The 23,944-nt window shown below is 39.9% G+C and overlaps 1 protein-coding gene across 3 annotated transcripts in view; it reads right to left on the reverse strand.

Annotated features, from left to right (window-relative positions):
• Positions 1–98: 98 nt before the first annotated feature.
• Positions 99–23,944, reverse strand: part of BCAR3 (BCAR3 adaptor protein, NSP family member) — a 62,430-nt gene continuing 38,584 nt past the window's right edge. For 2 of the 3 annotated variants that reach the window (XM_018912210.3, XM_018912212.3), the window contains 9 exons: positions 11,116–11,244; positions 9,582–10,024; positions 8,904–9,004; positions 6,519–7,153; positions 3,745–3,860; positions 2,783–2,954; positions 2,469–2,592; positions 1,411–1,623; positions 99–600 (listed from right to left, as the gene is read on the reverse strand). In XM_018912210.3, coding sequence (XP_018767755.3) covers positions 413–600; positions 1,411–1,623; positions 2,469–2,592; positions 2,783–2,954; positions 3,745–3,860; positions 6,519–7,153; positions 8,904–9,004; positions 9,582–10,024; positions 11,116–11,244 — 2,121 coding nt within the window. In that variant the 3' untranslated portion in view covers positions 99–412. Of the gene's footprint in view, positions 601–1,410; positions 1,624–2,468; positions 2,593–2,782; positions 2,955–3,744; positions 3,861–6,518; positions 7,154–8,903; positions 9,005–9,581; positions 10,025–11,115; positions 11,245–21,542; positions 21,642–23,944 lie in introns of those variants that run through there. The other variant, XM_018912211.3, reaches the window with a different exon arrangement.

Raw genomic sequence — 23,944 nt, forward strand, 5'->3', positions numbered from 1 at the left:
TATGCAAATTATTTCCCATAAAGATACACTATACAAGTCTATCTACAGTGGTTTTTATATTCATTAAAGGAATATTATACAACAAATTTTCTGCCATGTCAGATAATCTATTATTTTATTTACACTATTTGCTTCATCTTACGATGCCCATGCCCTTGCTCCTTGGCATCATTAAAACAGTGGAACTTTGGGGAAATAAAGGGAAAACCTGACTGTTTAGAGGGATCAGTAAATGACTTGGTGACACAGTAAATAAATAATTTGTTTAGAAATCAGTAGTTTTAAAACAAGTGTGCATTGTGCTAAAAGTTCTAAACATCTTATGAAATGCAAGAAGTTTGTGCAGTATCAAATTGCCATAAGAATGCTAAGGTTACTTCAAGTATATCACTTAAACAGTGTTTCCAGAGTCCTATATACTTAATTGTTCCACCAGCTTCACTGGAGGAGGTTCCAGTTTTCGGGAAAGTGCAGTTAAGATCCGGCTGAATTTCTCATATCTTTCACTTTGATTAACTTGTGCTCCTTTGCTGCCCCACAGCAATCTCATTTGAAATTCTGTCTTGAAGATTTCACTCAGCTCTTCATCTGGCTGGAAACCTAGTAGGTAAAAAGAATCCCACAGTATCACCACCAGGCAAACTATTATTCTGTAGCAATGGCTTTTAAACTGTCTTCTCTCCAAATAAGCTGTAGTGCACTGGCTTCCGTTTGCACAATGATTTTAATAAGCTCGTAAAACAGTGAAAAAACCTTTCCAGGTTCAACATTCTAGTAACAATGATGGCAGTAAGGACACTGGGATAGGCTAGCCTTGCTCCATTCTGATGTCTAGAATTCTCAGTATACTCAGACCTTAAATAGAATTACTCATGTATACATGCTGCCTGCAAAAATTACTGTATTTCTCCCCACTCCCTTAACTTTTCCCCTGCAACTTTGAACAATCAAGTCACATAGTTAATATGCTGCTGCTTTCTGGCCATAAGTGGTCACAATCTCAGTGCTGAAACTTGTACTCTTGTAAAGACTCTTAGGGTGGTTTTTTAATTGTAATAAGCAGAGTATTTTAACTGTAATAAGGAATTTTATATTGTACAGAAGACAGGAAGTTATCCTCAGTCTGTACTGTACTTCTGTTCAGTTGCCAGAAGGGTCAGCATATTGAGTCATGAGAACTTAGAGTATGTTTAGCAAAAATGCTTGCTGGAGAGCTGTAGTGATGAGTAATTTACTGTCTGCTTTTAAACAATATTAATGTTGTCCTCAGACTGAATTTCCTGCAGGACATTTACTGCTCTCTCAGCTCCTGCCAAAGAGAGAAGAATTTCTCCTCTGAGATCCAGGGGCCCCCCTGGGCAGGCAGGCACCCAGCCCCAGGAGGTGTGGCAGTGCAGCAGTCTCTCCTACCTTGCAGCAGCTGCTCTGCCCTCCGGCGGAAGGTCTCGGCGTGCTGGGCGATCAGGCGAGCTGTGCCCAAGTGCCTGAGCATTATTTCACCACTCTGGTCGCTGCTTTCCCACAGCTCCATGCCTTCAAAAACAACAGCTTGGCGCTCCATCAAGGTAACTAGAGGCATCAGCAGTGGCACTGTTATGTTGTTCTGTGGAGCACTTATATTTTCTGGAATAGAGTAATAATCATACATCTCATATCATCAGACATTATTGTTAATTGAAGAAGGTATTGTAACTGCAGTGTCCTTTTTTAATTTTGAAACTACTATTTGTCTTCCATCTTTCAAATGGAGGACAAATAGCCTTCAAAAACCTTCCCTTAAATATACCTGTCATACCAAGTTGCAGTGAACTGGCTGGGGAAGAAGACCAACACCACTTGGTGTTGGAAAGCTGCATTTGCTAGAGGGGAAAGTCCTGCTGAATTACTAAACAGTGGCACAAACTTTTAAACATTTTCAGAACTGGTCATTCCAATAAAAAGTATCCAAGCAGCTAAAAAGTTTTCACTGTCTACCTCTTCTCTTGGAGAAATGTTCTGAGAAATTATTTTCTCTGCCTCGCATCCCTCTAGAAACTAGAGCTACAGTGAATCTGGCACAGGGGCCCCTATTCTGACTAGAATTACCTAACCCATTCTTTTTATTTGAGGATTCATCCTCTGATCTAACAGACAAAGCAGATAAGAAGCAAAATCTGCCAGAGGAGAGATTATTTTTTCCTGTTTTTTTGGCAAGATGATGTAATATGTCAGTTTCTACTCCACACAGAGGAAGTAGGGATGTGGGAAGAATGTTATATTCTGCAGGGATACAGGCCACACAAACATACTGATATTTGGCTGGCAGACTCTCTGCTTCTGTTCATAATCATAAGGCATTATACAACTTCCCATAATTTTAAGGTACAATGCACAGCTATGGAAAGAGCAGCTGCCTTATCTCTCCACACAGGAAATCAGTAAGGAGAGGGTTAAAATGCCAAACAGAAACCCATGTCACTCATACTCACTAGTCCACTCATCTTGTCCTTCATGCAAAGCTTTGCAAGATGGTTTCAGCTGTTTTTCATACATAATGGCAGTCTGGGTATAACAGTGTCTTAGAGCCGTCCAGGTTTGTTCTAATCTACTGACCTGTTCATGCAAAACAGAGAATACCCATTACTGGGTCCACAGCAGGAAAAGTACACTCTAGTCACACAGTCATAGAATAGTCATGAAGACTATTCTGATGTTCTCTCTAGTCTTGAAATTGCTCAAATTAAATTAAATAAGCCATCAAAACCCTCCACATTTTAGAACATAAAGAGAAACAGATTTTTACCTGTGGCATTTCCAGTGCTTTCATAATAGCAGAAAATCCATATAAATCTCCTAGTGACTCCTTCAACTCCACAGCAACTTGGATGATCCTGTTTAATGTTGCTGCTCGATCTTCTACATTTCCTGTGCAACCCAAGATGTCAACAGCTATTCCTATTGCCATGGTATTGTGCCTGTAAGTAAAACAATTCATGCAACTAATTACAAATTATTAAATTTACATGTGTTCAAAGATCAGTTCAAAGGTGAATTTTTATCTTGGCATGCCCAGCAAACTCAGTCTTACCAATATCTTTGCACCAAAGCCAGTAATGACATATAGAATAAACAGACACAGGCTTTCAACTAACGTTTTAATAATTCTCCTGAGATGCTACTAACTATGCGAAATTCTGCTCAAGCACTAAATGAATGAACACTTCTGGGAAAATTGCCCCAGTTCCCTTTATCCTCCACATTCAAATCCTGTGACCCTGCCCCCCAATATCTCAGCAAACTACTAAAATATGAAGCAGAAAATGTAGATCAGAACACCCTAAGTGTTCCCCCTTACTTGTGCAGAGGTTTTTCAGAAATTTTTTACTTTATTAGATCCACTAGCCTCTTGCCACATGCAGAAGGATACTACATTTCAATCTCCTCCACACACACTTACATGCTCAGATAAATTATAGGTCCCCTGAATTTTAGTTTCCTTCAGCTTGTAAAGGAGAGCTGATGGCATTCAGCTGTTCCCGCTTTCAACACCTTTCCCCTTTCCCTGTACTACATGGGACAGTTGCCTTACGTCCTCAAGGAATCCTTTCCTAATCAAAACGAAGGTACATACCATCCCAGTAAATAATCTGTACATGTGAATTCAGGAAACATGCACGAGAATATTCTTGAAGGAAATGAGGACAGCATAGCCATGCTTTGAGCTTCTGGCCACCTGCCCTGGCAATGAGGAACAGGAACATTTACCTCTCAATCAGGTCAAGGCGCAGCTGATGTCCATAAGGCAAGGTGATCATTTCAAGACCAGAGTTCCCTCCCATGTTCCTCCTCATCTCTTCAGGAACTTCTACTATTCTTGCCACCTGTGAAGTGCAAAAAACTGTGCATGAATTTTAAAACTAACATTAAAAAAAACCCCAAAAAACTAGACACAGAGAAGTTCTCCACATAAGTGCATGGCATACAGAGCTAAGTGTACAGCATGCAACACAGTAATACAGGCATCAGAGAAAAGCTTTAACCTATGAATGTTCAGTGCCTTGCACAAAAAAGCCAAGGAAATATTTTTTAAAATGATACAGCCATCAGAAAACATCAAAGGGGAAACCAAAATGCTTTATCAAACTCCATCCTCTGCTTCCAGAAAGGGATTACTATGCAGGTTCTAGGAAATGCAGGGCACTCTGAGCCTGATTCTTGTCAGAGAGGCACTGCTCTTTGTCTTAAGGACATAGACACGTGCTTTGCCTTTTTCCTTTCTAAAAAAACTACTGCTCAGAACATTTTTGGTTACACCACAGGATGCTAAAAGATGAATTAGGTTCATAAAAGTTCATAAAGATGAATTAGAAAAAGGACTAAGGAGGACACAATGTTGAGTGGCTAAGGAAGTTAGTGTATGAAAGCTGACACCCTTACCAATTTGTCTTTGCCTTTTAAACAGATTGTATTAGCTACTGGTTATCTCAATAACAATTATAACTGCTAATAATAAGCAAAACCACATGAATATGATGGTGTAGGATTATCTGCTGGTTTAAGGCCTGTATGTTAACATATTTACTAGCCAATCTGCCTGCAATATTCTGGTTATCACCCATCAGCAGGCTTTTTTGGCTGTGAAATGATGAAAGCCATCTGGGCTGCACAACAAGCCTCACCAGTACAAAGCAGCACTGTAGAAAAACCTGTTTCACTTCTAGAGAAGCAGGAGTGATGTGAGCCCCTGGAGACACTGATTGCTAGTCCATCACAGGTATGCAAGTGGCAAACAGTCACCTCATCACTTACTATATGGGGGATGCTTTATTTGAAATGTCATTATTTAAAAGGCAAACTGAACTACTGATGACACAGGATACATGAACTTTAGCCTGGGATCTCAGTACAAAGCATTCATTCTGGCCCAATTCACAGGCCAATCTCATTGCATCATGCAGTTCTTATCAGAGCAGTCTATGCAACAAGCTGCCAGTAAATGACAGGCATTGGCTCAGCACTTGGAGGTGAACATCAAACAGACTTCTCTACCTGTCCCAGCTAGTTACTGTTCCTGCTCCAAAATCCAAAAATCTGTTTATGCAAAGCCCTCCAATGACTCTTAATTAATTCCAGCAGGCTACTTGGTGCCTTAGCTCCATTGCAAAGTTTACAATATTTAAAACAAGGAGTCTACTGATGAGCTAATTGAATATTATATACATACATATGAACTCACTACTTCTCTAAGGCATGCATATCCTGTGCCTTTAGGCAACATACTCTTAAACAATATATTAAAGATAAATTTGGATGGGCGTGCTGGAGGGAAAAGTGAATTTTGAAACTAAGATGTTAGAGAATGCTGTTAATACTCTTGGAACCATAGTAAAGAAACCTCAATCTACCACTTCTGAGAAGAGTGAGGAGTTGTGGAGCTGAGTTTTTCTGAGTCACCTTGCCTGCATGAAGCCTCACTTCGCAGCAGCCAACAGTGCTACTGAGGAAGACAAAAGCTGTGTTTGCTGTTGGCAGGCCCCCAGCAGCTGGCAGGACTCACACACTCGGCTGCTCCAGGGAACTGTCCCCTCCTCAGACCTTCATCAGTGCAGCAGCTCCAGCAGAGTGCTACTGATGTACTTCTTCTGGAGCATCACCACTCCCACTTCCCTTCCTGTCTGCAATGGAGTTGCCCAGTAACTAGCCACGTGTTTCGCTTCTCAAACTCTTCTTGAAAAGACTAAAACTGCTGAAGTCCAACAAAGCTTGGGGGTTAGATACCCACCACAGCATTTGGTTCCTGTAGCTGCTCTGCAGCACGTACAGCACTCAGTCCCGCCAGCAAAGTAAAGCAGATTTAACTGCAGTTACATTGCTTTAATTACATAAAGTCATCATCTCATTAGGAGATGATTCTCTTGTCTTTCTGATCCATTAGCTGATCTCCTGGCAGCTGACCAAAGTCTACAATGTGAAAAACAGTTCTTTGTGGTTTTTTACATCTTTCTGAGCAGTAGCACTAGCACAGTTCTCTCACAGGAGACAAGAGCACAAGTCCTGATAGCTATTTTCCCACACCACGTGCCCAGCTGTAAGAGAGGAAGTTAAGAAGTTTTAGAAGTTAAATATTTAATTCCACTGAACATTGTATATAATGACCATGTGGCAATCAGGTAATGTGTGCCCTAACCAGCTATTTCCTGTTGTGAGCAGTTCTCCTCACAGTGCTTTACAGCACAGAGAGCTCTTCCTCCAATACAGGAGAAAGGCTGAATCACGGGTATGCAGCAACCAAAAGGAGATTTAAAAGACATATGGAACTTCAAGAACTTGAGTCTAAAGTCAAGCATGATGAGAGAGCTTTAGTCCAAAGAATTTGTGAATATTCTTATTCTTCAAATGGAAAACAAACACCCTAAAAATTCCTGCAAGCAATACAAACAATACATTAGCTGCAAATCTACCCATTATTCTTTTCAAGTCAGTTCTTTAAAAAGTCTAAACTGGCACAATATAAAATATAACACATGATTTTTTTTTACCTTGCAGTCCATTCTAAGAATATGCTGTGCAATAATCTTTGGGTTATTGTTGGTGAAGAGTTCCTTAACTCTTCTTAACATGGATGTTTCCAATGGCTTGTTTTCAGAAGGAAGTAGTTTGGATTCAAAATCATTCGGTTTAAAACCAGACACTGTCTCATAAACAGGAGCAGAAAAGATGCTGTCTTCTTCAGCCATCTGAGCTGGAGCTTCTACAGGATCTGTGGGGTTCATTGCAGGATCATCATCAAGGATCAAATAGCTTGTTTCAGAGTTCCTGAATGTTGCCCTCTCCTTTTGTGTCAGATGTTCCACATAGCTGTTCTTCTGACACAAGGGTTGTTTTGCTGCTGTAGGATGTCTGGCAGGGTTTAGTTCACAGTAGTGTCCTTCAGAGCTGTGGGAAGCCAAAGGAGAATCTGGGGGCTTCATCAGGGGGGCTTTGCTGGGTTTAGGTGGAGGCTTTGGACAGAGCTGACTGTCTGATCCTCTAAGAGCTTCCCCTAGCTGTGACTCTGGGATGACTTTCTGAACAACTGTGGGGCTCAGAGATGGTTCACTGCCTGTTCTAAATGCAGGTGAGCTTGGACAGCAGTTTGCATCTGCTTCAGGTAATTGAGATGGATGTCTTGAACCTGCAGGGGAAAACAGTGTTTTAGAAGGTCAAAATACATACAATTCCTGGTGCCCGTGCCAGGGTTCATCTCCTAATGCTATATCCTGAGGAAAATATTGACAGATCATGTCAATTATTTGCTGGCAAAATTGTGTATTTTGAGGAATGACCTAGCCAGCAAATTCCATTCACTTGCTGATCCTCCCAAAATCCCAAATACATGGAACAGCTGCACCATAGTATTATTCTGTGGTAATGCTGACAATACTTCCAGTCCCTGCTGCATGCATAGGCTATCCTGTCAGAGCTGGATGGCCTCCATGGCTTGGAATAGGAGGTTTCTTTGTAACCTGATCTATGCTATAAAAACAGCAACTTCCAGCTGTATCACATAAAAGATGAGTCATTTCTGAGAATGACAAGCTTGAGATGAAAGCAGAACTTCCCAAAGTCAAGCCTGAACCTGAACTAAGGTATGGAAGGAATGAACTTCAGAAATGCTAATCTTCTTGTGAAACAGAGCTAGTTTGAAGAGCTGGATCCATGTACTTCTGTGTATTTATGCCTCATCCTGTTCCCTTGGCATCTGATCCAGGATTGAGTCCTTGTGTCAGACATTCCCAATCTGCAACTCTTGCTGCATTTGCTGGTATCTAAGCAAAGTGGCCAGTTGCTTTGTGTGGGTGTTACTGCTTGATTACAGATATGAAACAAAAACTCCAAATCACAGGCTGTTACCACCCTTAAGCAATATGATAACAGGACCTGCTCAAAGGATCCTATGACAAAATGCACAGCAGAACTCTTCAGGCTGTTGTAGTACCAAAATAAAAGTATCTGCAGCTATGGACTGGAATAATCAATTCAAATAGAGGGACAGAAACTTGCCTTATAAATGTCTGCCCATCCCACTGTTAAAACACAGGAGCACACTCTTTCTACCAAAATACAGTCTCACTGTACAAATACTTAATGTTCTCTTTGTCATGAGAACTCTCCATACAATAGGCATGAAGAATTTTAGCAGTATCATATTCAAAACAAGCAGCCCTGGAAGTCAATACTAGTTTGTCCACATGGGAAAAGATGCAGTCCTGCAAGCTTCTATACACAAGTGTGTTAGTATGGAAACAACTGCTTAAACCTTTGAAGAATCTGAGAGATAAAATGTCCCAAGTGGTATCACACCCTGGATCCTTTGCTTAGGATGACAGTGGCCATAGAACCAGACAGCAGCAAAAGGAACAAAAAGCAAAAGGGATGGAGGGCAGAGAGATTGAGGGAGATGGAAGAACAGAACTGAGTACAAAAGCCATGGCTGTGTTTTTCTCCCAGTGAAGAACATTACCTCATCTGCATAGTTTACCCTGAGAAAAAGTGGTTACCAGAATTTCCATGAAACACCACTTCTACTTAAAAATGTTTTGTCAGAAAGACATGAGTGAAACAAGTCAGTTCTTGTCAAGCACAATTGAGGAAAGGTAGTACCATAAAAAAAGGTATTAATGCCAAGCACAGCTGTCATTTTTTTTGGTGTGGATGCCTGCTGAGTTGTGTGCTAAGGTTCTCAACTACCTGGTGCATAGTAAATAAAAATCCTGTTCCAGTGACTTTAAGAGAAGCAGTGTGTTAACACAGCTTACAGTGGCCATTAAATATAATGTATTTACAGTACTCAGAACATTCAGCAATCTCACTTTGGTCTGAAGAGTAACAGACCACCTGGACACACACCGATTCTAAGTATGAACATTAATTACAAAACATACCTATTAGCAGATAGCTCTCTGACTGGTGAGCCTTTAAAGGGAATCTTTTCTCCAGAACATGATCCAAACTAGCTGGCTGGCTACCACTTTTTTCTTTGTTTCTAGAGTAAACAAAAATGCAAACAAAAACATATCAACATATGCAGCACTTAAAATACATATCTAACTGCCAAAATATCTCATAACCAGTGCAAGGATCATTAGCTTTCCACTTGGGCAGCTTATGATAATAAAAGGCATTTCATTTATTCATAAACTGCTGTTGTAGTGGCAGTGAAATGGGCTATACTCTGTGTTACCCTGCAGCATTTATGAAGGTATTTCCTTTCTAATGGAACATTTGATTCGGACACTGAAATTAGGATCCATTATCCCACACTTGGAGTTTTTATTTCAGGAGTCAACTATGGAAAAACAGACCTCTCTGGAGCAGCAGCAAGATGTTATTTTAATCCTTTGTCTTACATGGTCAGGATCTGCCAAGTCAGTGCAGTGCTGTTGTGCTTTCAGAGTCTACATCTGCTCTCACTTTGTGGATTTGCCAATCCTTTGCTAAAAATCAGCAAACCCTCATGCCTAGTATTCCATCTCAAATCAGAGTGAAAACTCACATCACCTCCACCTGGAGCTGACACACTTATTCCATTTCCTTCCATAAGGACAGCAAAATTAAGGTACCTCAGAAGATTTCCTCTGGGTATGCTCTGCTCTGGGGACTGCATGCTGGGTATTCCAAGACTCAGCCTTTTTGCACTTTCCGTTTTTCCTCCAGGGGTGCTTGGCTCTTTTTGTTGGACTGGAGTTACACCGTATTTTTCTTCTAGACACCTGAGAGGCACAGTCCTGTTGATAGGCTGAAAAATAATTGCTCCACTCTGCTTTGATATTGGTGTGCGGTTCCCAACATAGTACCTGACTAAGCCAGGGATAGTGTCAAAACTTTCCAGTTCAAACTGATACTGAACACGACAGTAGGCTTCATTGAGTCTTAGAACTGTTTTGTTGATTTTAAAATGCTGAGGGGTATTTTTCCACTGACAGGTAAGAACAAAGTTCCCAGGACTGGAGAGAGAATCCCTGATCAGAAAATCTCCATCTCTCTGAACTAGGCCTTCTGACACCTTTGAGGAAAAAGAATTACATAAAAAATTACTTCCAGAGTCAGAAAACAATACATTACAACAAGATATTCTTAAACACAGGAATTAATTTGGAAACTCTGCAAGAACACATAAAGTCACAAATACAAAGCAAAGCATGAAGTGTGGTAGAAGAATTACGTCTCCAATTCTTAATTAAAAGCTCATCCCACAACAGAGATCTGAAAGGGCTTCTTGGAGGGAGCCAGCAGTCAGAAGCTGACCCAGTTTTGCATGTGTATTTCTTCTAGTTTGCTAATAGAAAATAAGGCATGAAGGGAAAGCAGTGACCCAGGATTTTAAGTTTAAAGAATCTGAATATAGTCACACTGAAGTTTAGAAACCATTAATACAAGATCCTGGATTCTGCCCTTTCATTGTTACGCTGTTACCTTATATGACAGAAGCTTTCTCTTTTTTTTATTCTTTGTGAACACTGCATGTAAACACTACTGACTAGGAAGAGTCAGAGACACGTTGCTTTTCTGTTTGAGTTATTCCTCTCATGAGATAAAAAGGACACCAAGTGCCAAGTGCCGAGTGCGGCATCTGAGCCGGCCCTGGCCGGGGCTGAGGGAGGCCTGCAGGGGGAGTTCCAGCGGCTCGGGAAGCTCCGACCCAACCTCTGCCTTACCATGGCTGTACCTGCGTTTGTAAAGATCAAACTGTAAGTGATCGAAATGATTTTGCCGCAGTTCTTTCTTCCTCTCCCCCAAGTTCAAGCGCGAGAAAGAAAAGAAACATTTTAACCTTCATTAAGAATACTGAACCAAACTAACCTCAGTGTTCTCTAAACAGCATGTGCTCACAGTATTCTTATGCAAAGCTTAAATTCCATTTCCAGATTTATTCAGCGCATAAAAATCCTGAAATGTATCTATTTCCCACACAGGGTCTGCCCTGAATCCTTCTTCTGCCTCATTTTATGCCAAGCTGTGATAAGCACCATAGCTGTCATACAAATAGGCTTTATGTTCCTACTAAATTAATTCAGAGATGTGTACAGCACATCAGTGAGACTCTGCTTGCCTGCAAAAGCTCAAAGCACGCTTGGCAGAGCAAAGACCACGTACCTGCCGGGGAATACGTCCGTGGTACCAGGCATGGCTACGCAAGTCTTCACTGCTCAGCTGCAGCTCCTCCTCTAACTCCTTCTTCAGCTTTTCCGGGCTGTTGTCCATAACTTGCCTCTCCCTAGAAAACTGCAATAAAAGATTAAAAGTTTCAACTGTGCCAAGTTTAGTGATTAACATTTTACCTGGGTTATAACTTCCATCATATGACCTACACTGGAATGCAGGTGCTGCTTCCAGCAGGCTGGCTTGGCTTTGCTCTCCAGACTGTGTTTGCAAAGGCCAGCATTGTGTGAGATAGCGTGTGATTGTTCTGTGCCGCACGGAACGGAGCAAAGTGTTCTGCCTGTGCACCAAACCAATAACGACACACCTAAAGTCACTCTCTTACTTCCTCTTTCCAATAAGAATTCTAACTATATCCAAAAAAATGGAGTTGTGCCCAAATGCCCTGCTCCACTATTCTTCCTCCTGTTTAAACATCCATTTCAAATTCAGATTCTTTTCCCAGCAGTTCCCTTTGAACCCATCTAGTTAAGAACATTCCAAATGCATCAAGACAGGCTAAACTGGACACATTTAGTTGTTCAATATTTCTGTTACCAAAGATCAATTTGCCAAAGTAAAATTTCAATCTTAAAGGGCTTACTCCTAATGGTCATTGAATCTGCACATCCAAGATGTTTCCTTCCTAAAGGATAAAAGCTCTTGTTGCCCCTTAGCACAAAAGGCATGAGTTTTACTTGAAGATATCTCTATCACCACTTTCATGGTGGTGATACTACCATGCAATTCTCTGGAAAATGTCTGTCTTTATCTCTTATTGTAGCACAGCTTTCATGCTGGCCCACTCTGGCTGGCTAGTCCTTATGGATGCAGTGTTGCTAACAGCGAGGCGCAGGATCTTCTCTGGAGTAGCCACATTCTCTTTCATAAGCACTGAGAGGAGGGAAGTACTTTGAACTTCCTTTCATTCTCCAAGGGCTGGGACTCCAGCCCATCTTTGTTGTGCTGAGAAGTTTCAAAAGCCTGAGAACATGTTCGACACTGATCAAAGAATCAGAGTATACCCTCTCTTCAGAGAAAGACCATTAAAAAAAAGAGAGGTATAAGGAGAGAGAGGAGGGCCCTCCAGCAAAATGCAGCATTTTGCTCCCATGCATTATGGATTTTTTTTCTTTGGTCTGGAAATGAGCCAAAGCTCATGGGTTCCTTTAACTGACACACTGATTCAAATGAAGAACACATGCATTATTTAAAAAAGAGCTGGGAAGGCTTGCCCACCAATTCCTGCTCTTTCCACAAATTTCTTCTTCACAGTGAATACTCACAACACCTAACTGTGGGAGCAGGTGGCACACATTTAACACTTCTTTCAATGACCCTCCCTGCAATTTCAGGCAGACTGAATTACAACATATTACCAGACAGCAGATTTTTGGTGGAATAATGCCAGAGGAGGCATCCTGCTGCCAAGATAATTTAAACATGCTGGGAGCCCAGAGAAATTCTGAGATAAATTGTCCTCTTCTCTCTGCTTTTCTTTGAGAAAACTTAGGCTTTTCTTAGGCAAACACTAGCAGCTAACATAGAAAGGCAGAAGATAAAAACAAGCTGGTAAAGAATCACTTTTCACCTTAACTTCCCTTCTGTGAACCAAAATAGGGTGTTATTTGTCCATACAAATCTGGTTCAAAATGGACAAGCACTTTCATCAAGGAGCAAATTCTTTGTGCTTTTGTACATTAAGGTTTTGCATCAACTCCTTCCAAGCCTTATGAGAAGACTGAGCAGAAAGAAACCATGCCACTAGAGAAAGAAGACCTTCACTGAAAGGGCTCATTCATAAACCCATGTACAACATGAAGAGGTGAAGTTACTGGATGCACAAGGAGGTCAGAAGATGCTTGCAAGGGCTGAAGTCCAAAAGCACATTGAAGTGTCAAAACACAGTCAGGGAAGGTCAAAAAGCCCCCTCCAAACCCTTGCGACCTATCAGACCAGCACAGGTGAAGGACTTTGGGCACACACCTATCACTTGTATTTCACAACTCAAATGGCTGGGAACCCATTTAAAGCTGACTAGCAATGGTTCTAAAATTAAAGGCCCTTTCACTACCACATCTTAGAGAATGATAGCAAGTATTGTAGCATCTACACAAGCTGTAGGTAGAGTGAAGAGCACACAAACTGAGCTGAGGCTTTCCAAAAGCACCTTTTCCCCTGACTGCACAAGGAAGTGGCTGGGGAACTTTTAAAATACCCCCTCCAGGGTAAACAAAAACATCCAGCTGCAATGGTGTAACAAGATATAAAAGTAAGAGCAGTGTGTTTTGCTGATCTTCTGAGAGGAACTACTACTTTAATGTGAATCATATTTAAGGTTTCAAAAGATGCTTTTGACTGAATGGAGATCTTAAAGAACCCAAAGCTACTACAGAAATTGTTACCATCTCTCCAGATACTTTTCACTGTATCTCAGTAGTAGGCAGAGCTACTGAAAATAGAATAGACTATGGGATACAAAGGCAATAACTGAATTTGCTTGGGAGAGCTATACTTTTAGCTGACAAAAAGAACTATAGGATGAAGAATCAAAGACCTACATATGATGAAATGGACTAGTTTCATCCATGGTACTGACATGAGTTATCTTAAAAACACTAGGATGATCCACTTAGAGATACATATTAATTACATATACAGCATAGAAGCCTAGAATTTCTTCTGGTGGTTGAATGGATTTTTCATCACTCAAATGAAGTTAATGAGACATATATTGAACTTGAACTACATCTAACAACACTGCAAGAAAAACATTAAAGGAATTCAAAGAACTAAATTGTTAACATTCATAATTATTGGTTTGTTAAAACCCACCATCATCTACCACATGGAATATACTCTAATTGCCATAGAGGTTGGACCTCTCCTGAGATGAAGAAAGAAGCTTAAATAACCTTTTGCAACGCAGAACTTAGTGAAAGAACTCCAGTGGCTAGCACAAATCCCAGCATACACAAGGGGAAAACTGCCTAGGTAAGCAAGTTCAGAAATAGCATGTCTTCCCAGACAGTTTTTTGTTCACTGAGAGTGATTTCTTACAGAACCTACTAAAGGAGAATTATGACTGATGAACTATCTGTTATCTCACCAGCCAACACCTTTCTGTGCTACACTCCACACCCAAGGCCTCTGCTCCGCAAGAATCTCTGCAGACACTGAACTCCACATCATGCAAGACTCAAAAATCACTCCAGGCACAGCCTGTGCAAGCATGTGAGCTTGTAAATAAAGAAGAGGGTAGGCTTACAATTATTAGCTTTCTTTCAAAAGTGGGCTTTCTTTCAAAAGAAAAGGTGCTTATTCCACACAGCATGATGCAGATGCTTCAGCCTCATTTCCCAATAGCTGTCCCAACTTTTCCAAAAGTTAACAGACAGCAATGGTAGGCTGTAAATTTTTACTAACTTCATAGTGACAAACTTCACTTGGTACTATCTCCTTGTTTTATTTCTTTGCCCAAGACACTTTTTTGGCTCCTACTCAATGACAGAAAGCTGAATCTACATCTACAACTAGATAGTGAAGTGGATGGTAAAAAGAAATTCAAAAATAATCTAGGGAAAAATGAAAGACTTCAATGTATTTTGCAACAAAACATGGTTGAAGCAACACAGGGAAGCTTCCAGTTTAAATACTTTGAGATCTTTAATAGCAGCCACCCTGTCAGATATCCCTGGAATAAAAAAGCAAATCAAATCAGCAGTCACTGTTTTCTAATACAGATGCTTTTCCTGGCCAACAAAGAACTCCCTGTAAGTGTGTGCTTTCCAGAACTGTTTGTTCACATTTTAGTTGCATTGTTTCCAGTCCTGGTGCTATTTTAAGATATTTCTGCCATGCTGAGCTTTTGTGAACAGACCTGTTTTGTGAAGAGGTCCTTAAAATAAAAATACATAACTACCTAGTAATACAAAATTATCACCCTCTGGCAAAAGCCCTCAAGCCTACTTACATACACTGTGGAAAACCTAGACAGCCAAGATGTTAGAAGGAGGGAAAAAATTCAGTCAATAGTTACAAAATAAGAAACTCCTTGGCAGTTTATTGTATTTCATAAAGGATTTCTACTTCAGGGCCATTAATCTAATAGCAAACTGTGCTTACGGATGTAACAACCTATCCTTAATGTTAAATATTATTTTACTTTTTTATTCCCCCCAGGCAAATGTTAATGTAGCATACCAAAACCTGGAAAATATCAAAGTTTAAAGAAATAAAACATCAAAGTATTATCTCATTTAGGGCAAATTTGAAGAGGACTTTACTTACCTACCACAATATGCTGTGCCTCTGAAATTTGTCAATGTATTTTAATGAGAATTTCTCACAATAATCTGCTGCTTATGTATCCAAGGGGTTACTTTCATGTGAGTGTTTGGCACTCCTCAAAGGCAACTCGCTATACCAAGCTCTTGTGTCAACCATCCTAATGGAATTTTTCACCTTAGATTGTGCTGAATAATCTACTGTATGAGACTGGTAGTAAACAAAGAGAAGTCCCACAGTTATTTCTGTATTGATATTAATTAATTCCTCTCTAAGGCGATGATGTGTTTGGTTTATTTATTTATTTATTATTTATGTGTTTAAGGTTTTTTGTTTGGTTGTGGGTTTTTTTCTTTTTCTTCTTCTTTTTTTTTTTTTCCCCAGAACAATTTGAATCATGAGGGAAAGGCTTTTAATTTTAGACACTGTTTGGAAGTGGTCCAAAATCTGTCACGCTAGAGCCCCTCATTCAGCTCAGATGAAGCCAAAATCACATCATCTCTCTGTGTATCCCTCTGGCAAAGCATTATTTACACAAGCAGAGCCAAGGTCTGTTATGGGTACAAGACTAAAGGGGGCCACATTCCCATCCAATCTCAATTACTTCCTGGTGCTTTACACAGCTCTGCCAGGTGACAGTTAAATGAGCCCAACAGGCAGCCTTGGAACCTGATTTCCTGTTGCCTTGAAGGTTTCAGGAAAAAAAAGAAAAAGAGATGGTTATTAGGGATAAATGAGAACAGCTTTGTGAAAACTCAAGATTTGAGGAAGAAAGTCAAGTCCATACCTTTCCCAAAATTTCAGTACTTTGTTTTAAATTTTAATAAATGTACTGAATCCATCTAAACCAAACACATTTAAGATTTCTCATCAATCCATCTTTTCTCCAACACTAGAGGCCTGCTATGTTTGCTTAAGTACACCATGAATGCTGAACTGTGACGTTCTGACTGGATAAAACCACTAGATCCTACAGAGCTTCCAAAAAAATGAGGAGATGGGAGACACTTTGTGATTAAAGAAAAACTTAAATTTTGTGAGATTTACATAGCCTTTAGCCAAGTGGATAATTTAACAGAAAGACCAATCGAGAGAAAATATGAAGGAGACGCTGGGGCAAGAACAGGAAACACCAGGAGGGAAGACAAACATATGAAACAAGAAAGAAGGGAGAGGACACACAGATGCTGGACACCAAGAACATCTGGAAAAGGGAAAAGAATAAAATTTCTCTAATTCCAAGCCACTAGAGAGCAGCCAACTTGTTCAGACAGAAAATGAATATCTTATTGTCAAAGTTCCAATTCTGGATCAATATGTAATTCACTGGCTGCAGAGATCCTTTCAGTCTTTAATCCTGTGCCCTTGTGATCCTAACCAGACTGCCTGTCACTATGAATACAAGCATTTAAAAAGATACAATTACATGAATTTATAATGAGTACAATGTATATCAATTCAATTTAACTCTACTAACTGGCCAGCAAACACAACACACTTGCACTGATCATTTACATGTAGAACCAAATGCTCCAATAGTGTTCAGTAACATTCTTGTCAGTCTTATTTTCTCCTGTACAGAAAAGCAGCATCAATGGCCAAGGCCTTACAAAACAAAAACAGACAGTGATTTCTGAATAGCTTTTGTTTGAGAAAGAACCAACTGGAAAAAGAGAATTTCTAAACACAGGAATCCATATTCTGATTGACTTGGAAATTGAACCATAGCTACTGGAACATTCTTCACAGAGGCAGCTTTCTCCAACATTCCACAGGGCACAAAGTTCACACAGGACTATAGCAAGTGCTGTGCTAAGTAAGAGAAGGTGCAGAATGGGTGATTTACTCAGAGATGAATAAATACAGGAGAATGACAATTTTGAAGCCACCAGGTTTCCGCATGCTTCTTCAGGTAACTGGTGACAACTTCTGAGGTTACTGATGAAAAGATAACAAATTATCAGGAAAACTTTCCCTAGGACTGCAATGGCTCTTTAAAGATCAAATAAACTCCATCATGTGCATTTTCTCACTCTGCTGCTATGAATCACAGAAGTTGCCTGCATTCACAGGAAGGCAGCCAACCTTTTCTGGTTTTGGCTGTTATAGAGTTAATTTCTTCTCAGTAGCTGGTACAGTGTGGTGTTTTGGATTCAGTATGAGAACAGTGTTGATAACACACTGATGTTTTGATTGCTGCTAAGTCATGTTTATCCTAAGTTAAGGACTTTCTTTGTGTCTCATGCTGTGCCAGTGAGGAGGTGCACAAAAGGCTGGGAGGGAGCACAGACATGACAGGTGACCTGAATTGACCAAAGGCATATTCCACACAACAGAACATCATGTCCAGTACATAAAATGGGGAATTACCTTGAAGCATGGTTGATAGGAATTCAGGGACAGGGTCTGACATCAGTCAGTGGGTAGTGAACAACTGTATTGCACAACATGTGGGTTTTTTCCTCTTTCATTATTATTATTTACTAGTATTATTATATTTTACTTCATTTCAATTAATAAACTGTTCTTTTGTCAACCTAGAAGCTTTAGTTTTGATTCTCTTCTCCATTCTGTCATGGTGGAGTGGATGAGTGGCTGCGTGGTGCACAGCTGCCAGCTGGGCTCAAAGCATGACAACTAATAAGCAAGATACTTATTTAGAGTGAGGGAACTAAAAAAAGCCCTTTAGTGCCAAGATCAGTGTAATGTTAAGTGAAGGTAACATAAGGGAAAACTTAATTCTAGTGGATTCAACAACCATTTTCCAGTACACCACCACACTTATAACAAATCCTCACATTTCTGTGTAACCACATTCCTAACTAGGAGAGCTTCATTTCTGGAATACAGACCCTGAGAAATCCTGAGCTGAGTGTTAGTCAAATCATAATTCCCCACTCAGTGACCCTAGAGAATTGCATTTCCAAATGTAAATTATGTAAGGGGGTTTTTTTTGTTGTTGTTGTTTTAATCTGAGACATACCTAAATAATGGGTAACTCCAAAAAATTAAATGCATAAATACCTACTGAAGAATATTCCCATTCTCATCAAACAGAAGTCACTAGCAGAGCACCAGTGGACCCTGTACTATCTACATATTTATGATAGAAGATAATCAAACTTCTACTGCAGTGTAGCTATAAAATTACCATGGGAAATTCAAAAGAATTTTATAATATAAGACTCATCAAAACTCAAACTCAGCAACAAGACAATGGGAAATCAAAGCTCAGGGAGCTATATAAAATTTCACATAATTTTGAGCAGTCTTTTCACATCTGCCCCTCTCCAACAATAACAAATCTAACACTGAAAAGGCAGACTGATAATGCTGAGTGGTGATTACATGTAACTCACGTGTTATCAAACCCAACTGCCTCCACACACAGGCTGAAACTGGATATATGAAGCCTGAGGATGCCAGTGAACAGATTTAGATCACTGCACACTCTAGAAATATTAATTAAGATCTACTATCTATAAAAAGTGTTCACCCATATAAATTCACCCAAGATAAGAGATGGCACTAGCAGTAAGGAGCTGCCTATTAAAGGCTTCTTACGCACGTCACATTCACAGCATTAGCACATTACTCACTGCTGTGCTACATCAACGAGCTGGAAGTTATAAACTTGGCAGCCCTGATAACTGGAGTGGTTTCCCCTTTTGTGCAGCTTCAGCTGAGGGTGAATCATAGCAGAGAATTAAGAATGAAAATATTTGAACTTCAAGGCCCTTCCCCCTCTGATCATGACAACCATACTGACTAGTACTAAAAAACCCCTGTCTTGTGGCAAAGTTGATTTCATTAACTTAGACCTCCACATTCTTTAACTTGCCACTTATCACTGATTTATTCTTAATTTACTTCTCCTCTTCCAAAAAATGCAAATTTAAAGAAAAATATTTTGGCTTGGAAGTGGCACAAGTCACAATTTAGTATTTTCTCTTCACTTACTTCTTTTTTAACCACAAACAGGAGCCCCCTTGCCTTGAAGTTTCTCTTTTTCCCTCAATGTAAAAGCTGACCTTGACAGTAAATAGCTATAAAAAACCAAATGGGATCATTAAAGGTGCTGATAAATCATGACTGAAGAATGAGTTGATCCAAGTTCATATGTTCTGCACTGATAATTATGTTTTCTATTAATGCATGGGAAAATAAACCAAATATCTGCTGTTGAGACCTCAGTTTCACACACTAAAATTAAGTGTCACAAAATATGAGTGCTCAAGTGCTGTACTGCTTCCTGTGCTTTGGTGGGACACAATAAGGCATCCCTGAGATTGGCCACATACTGCTTTCAATTAAACTGGAAAACTGTAAATAATAAATTTACCCCAATGCAGAAAAAGGTCTGAATCTCTCAGGAGTAGCTCAGAACTTCAGCATGTTTATTTATGCATCAATTTAGTATTTCATTACACTTGCAATTACTATTAAAACCAAGAATTAACTTCATCTAATTACACAAACTGATTTTGTTTGATTTTTAAAAATTTAATAATAATAAATTTAAAACCTGATGACTTTATTTCATACCATCTTATTGTTCATAGCATCCTAGGCCCTTTAGCATTTCACAGAATCCATACCACTGGGCCCCAAGGTTCAGACCTTACTTGATTTGACCACCTGCTGTTTCTATACCTACAGCCACTTTCTCTTCAGCAAATGCACCCCAGTTCTCTACCATCCAAACTTCTTCAAATAGCAGTTCATCAAATTTAACTATTGCTAAATCTGCATACTGGAACACATGCATTCAAATCTATTTTAAATGCTGCAAATCTCTTTAAATAGAACATTATTTTTGAAAGATCCCAACTGTAATTTGTTTCTACATAAAAGGCTTTATTTTTCACTCTCCATACAGCAAACACCATTAATGTTTCAGTTTCTCTAGAGACAATATGGATTAGACTAAATGGAAAGTTGCCATGACAACAGCACCGTTATTTTAGGTATTAGAAATTCATGCCAAGTTAAATAAAGGAGATCTGCAGGGTCAAGAACAAGTTTTCTAACTGCTGTGACAGCCAACAATAAACCCCAATGTCATTTAAAAAGTTCTAGAACTGGAGAATTAAGCCTTAAAACAAGAATGAAAATCAATTACAGCACCATAGAGCATCTTTAGCACTCTATTGTGATAATTGCTGACATCCGTCCCAGTCAGAAGAAGCCAATCTGACCAGAATCACTTTTTCAGAGGGCCCAAAAGACCAAGCCCCACACCCCACTTTCAGAAATGGACAGTTATAAGGCTAAATCACTAAAGGTAAGAAAAGGGGACAGCTGTTCCCAACTTTTAAGTGCTTCCATCAAAGTTTGAAAGCCATGGCCAGAAGACAGCAACCTTCACATCCTTCCTCACTGCAAGTGCTCCACGGTGTTAAAGAACAATTCACATGTTAATCTTAAAAAATTCAAAAGTGTAACTCATAGATCATCAAAACTAGTTAGATGTCCCACATGACTACAATTCCCAAGTCACTTAGACACTTCTGTTACTGTGACTGAAAATTATTATAAAGGCTTTTCCTGTACTTACAGTGCATATGGAGCATTTTTGCATAAAGTAAATTATGTCCCTGCCCACGGCAGGAGCATTGGACTAGATGACCTTCAAAGACTCATTCCAACCCAAACCTTCCTAGGAGTATATGACTTTGTGCATCTTGCAATTAAAAAATATCTAAAATATAAGGACAAATCTAGAATTGTCTGAAGCACTGAAGAAACACCTGCATCTGAGCACAATTGCCTGTGTTTTCCTTAAATAGGTGAAAAAAGTTAGGGAACCAAATGGTCTGATCAGTTAAACTCTTCCAAGAAAACTTGAAAGTTTGCTTAAATCCTCCTCAGCAAGTCCCTTACAAGGGCATTTTTACTTAGTCCCTAAACATAAAGCCAGCTTCAGGGTCACAAAACTGCAAGTTGTTCAAGCTTCTCTGAAACAACAGTGAATTGTAAAGGTGTTCTTTAAAAGAGAAACACTCTGTACCCAACCACGGTATAAAAACAAACACTTGTAAACAAAAACCGAAAGGTTACTGACTAGCACACTGTAGTTGAAAAAGAGCACCTACCTTGACTCTGATAATAGACTTACGATGATAAAAGCAGCAAAGTGCTGCAATCAGCATTTGAAAAACATTATAATCCTTCGGCATTTTCAGCTCTGCTGCCTGTGGTTCCTCAAGACTGGAGATAAACAGTCACTACGAGCAGTGCTCTGAGGTTCAGCAAGCTCTTCAGTGTCACCACTGCCTACCGGTGCTGCTACACCCCCCTACTCACGTATCAGTCTGGGACACTTTCCACAGCTGAAGCTGATACCATCAATTCAGGGACCGCTGGCACGCTGGATTCCAGCATGCCATACAGAGAGTGCCAGAATCCTCATGTGATCTGTTCCACTCACCAGTGAAATCCTAGCTCCTCTAGCTTGGCACCCTCTGCCTCAGAGATGCGTTTAAGGCATCAGCACAAGCCAAACTTCTCCTCTTGATGAGTTACAATACCTTTCTCTCAGTGCTGATAAAGGCTTAATCAGTTGCTCAAGCACAATCATGCAACATCTCTGCCTGCTTCATCATTTATACACACATAAAAGAAAAAAAAAAAAGAGGAAAAGCAGTTGATTACCGTTTGACAACTGCAAGAACTGAGCTTCGGTAACCAAGGAGAAGGGTAAATCTGTTTATTTTTAATTAGGAAGCTCCTGGCAGACAGTCCTTGACAAAAATAGCAAGAAACCAACCATGTAAACATTGTCAGTGTCATTGTCAGGTAACCAAAGTATCTTCAGTATTTAAAACTCTCAGTGGACAGCTTTATCTTGGTGATAGTCCCATGGCATTGCACAAACTGCTTGAGAAAGAAAGAACTGAATTCATGAACATGTCAGATTTGTCAAAGTAAAAATAAGCACCACAACAAAATAAAAAGCCGCAGCTTAATTTATGCCTGTGATTCCATTCTCTTGGACAGCACAGTCCATAGCTTACTGACTAGTGAGCAAACTGCTCATCAGCGAAGAATCTGCCTGACATACCACAAGGCTCTTAAGAACCCGGGCATAAAAGAGACAAACAACTTGGGTAATTACACCTGTAAGAGACAGGACATCACCTCCATGGCAGCCTGGTTAACAGAGCTGGTGAAAGGAAACCAAATGGACTGGACTGAGGAGTACAAGACAGCCTGTAACACTTAAGGATTAAAAACTTTGAAGAGATCAATCGATTATCACTTGGGTGGTACCAAAAATTATGGAAATCACTGATATTTCAGATCTTGGATTAGGAATAAATTAATCCCAAGGAGTGGTTAAAATGAATAGTTACTTGTCTTTTTCATCAACCACAAGTATATGACATAATTAGGAGGACAGATATTAAACACTTATTGGTGGCCTCAGGTATTACTTGCAAGGTACCTCTCACCTAATAACAGAGTACTTCCATCCCACACTGACTGAACAATAGGAAGTGCCCTCAGTGCCTGCATCCAGCAATAAGAACTGGTGCACAAACCAAGCAGCAGCACTGAGAAAAGACATAAAACGTGCACTGCCTTTTAAGGAAAATGGGATGGAGTGCCTACCTGAAAAGGAAACCTCAGTGTTGATAGCAAGGAACTGGAAGTGTGATGTGTAAAGTTCTCTCACCCATGTGATCATGGAAGGCTTGCAGGTACCTACCACCAGGTGAAGCACCAAGCCCAGAAAGCTCATAAAGGTAGCCAGACTACTTGGCCATGTGTAGGAGATGTTATGCCAGAGACTCTTCTGAGAAAAGGAAAACAACATAGGAATAAAGGAACAGAACATTAAATGGACTGCAAAGTAATAAAGCTGGCAAGAAAAGAGTTAAAAGATTGGCCAGGAAAGAAGCTGAAAATACTGACTTTGAAGATGAAGTCCTGCTGAAAAGTACTTTATGACAAACAATGAATGAGTAGATAATATAACAGGAATATGAAAGTACCCTCCTCTTCTTTCTGCACTTTGCTGCAGAGTAATATAATTTACTTTGAGGTTTTTTTCCACTTTGAGGAACTCCACAGGATTGCTTTAGCAGGTAGCCAGAGAAGAAAAGATTAAAAGATACCCTGCAAAACATCAAACAAAAAAGCCTCAACTGTGATGCCTGTTTCTTGACTGACAATTTCTGGTACTCTGGCAAGACATCTCATAAAGGACTGTATTTTTAAAGAATATTAAAATTCTCATAATAACACCCTAATTCAATTTTAAAACTGGAAGGCAGGAGGGAGGGATGATAAAAAGGGAAATGAAATTGAAGACGTCAGTCAAGGTGTTTTTGCTTTACAATGCTGGCAAGACAGTATTAATATCACACACTAAGGTTTCACTTGCAGGACCATGAACAGAAACTATCAAGACAAGCAACACAAATAGTAGGTGACAAGAAGGGCTATGAGGATGACTTAGCTATTTTGGCAGCAGAAACAGCTGACTTAGCAG

This window comes from Serinus canaria, chromosome 8, assembly GCF_022539315.1.
Source record: "Serinus canaria isolate serCan28SL12 chromosome 8, serCan2020, whole genome shotgun sequence".
Lineage (NCBI taxonomy): Eukaryota > Metazoa > Chordata > Aves > Passeriformes > Fringillidae > Serinus > Serinus canaria.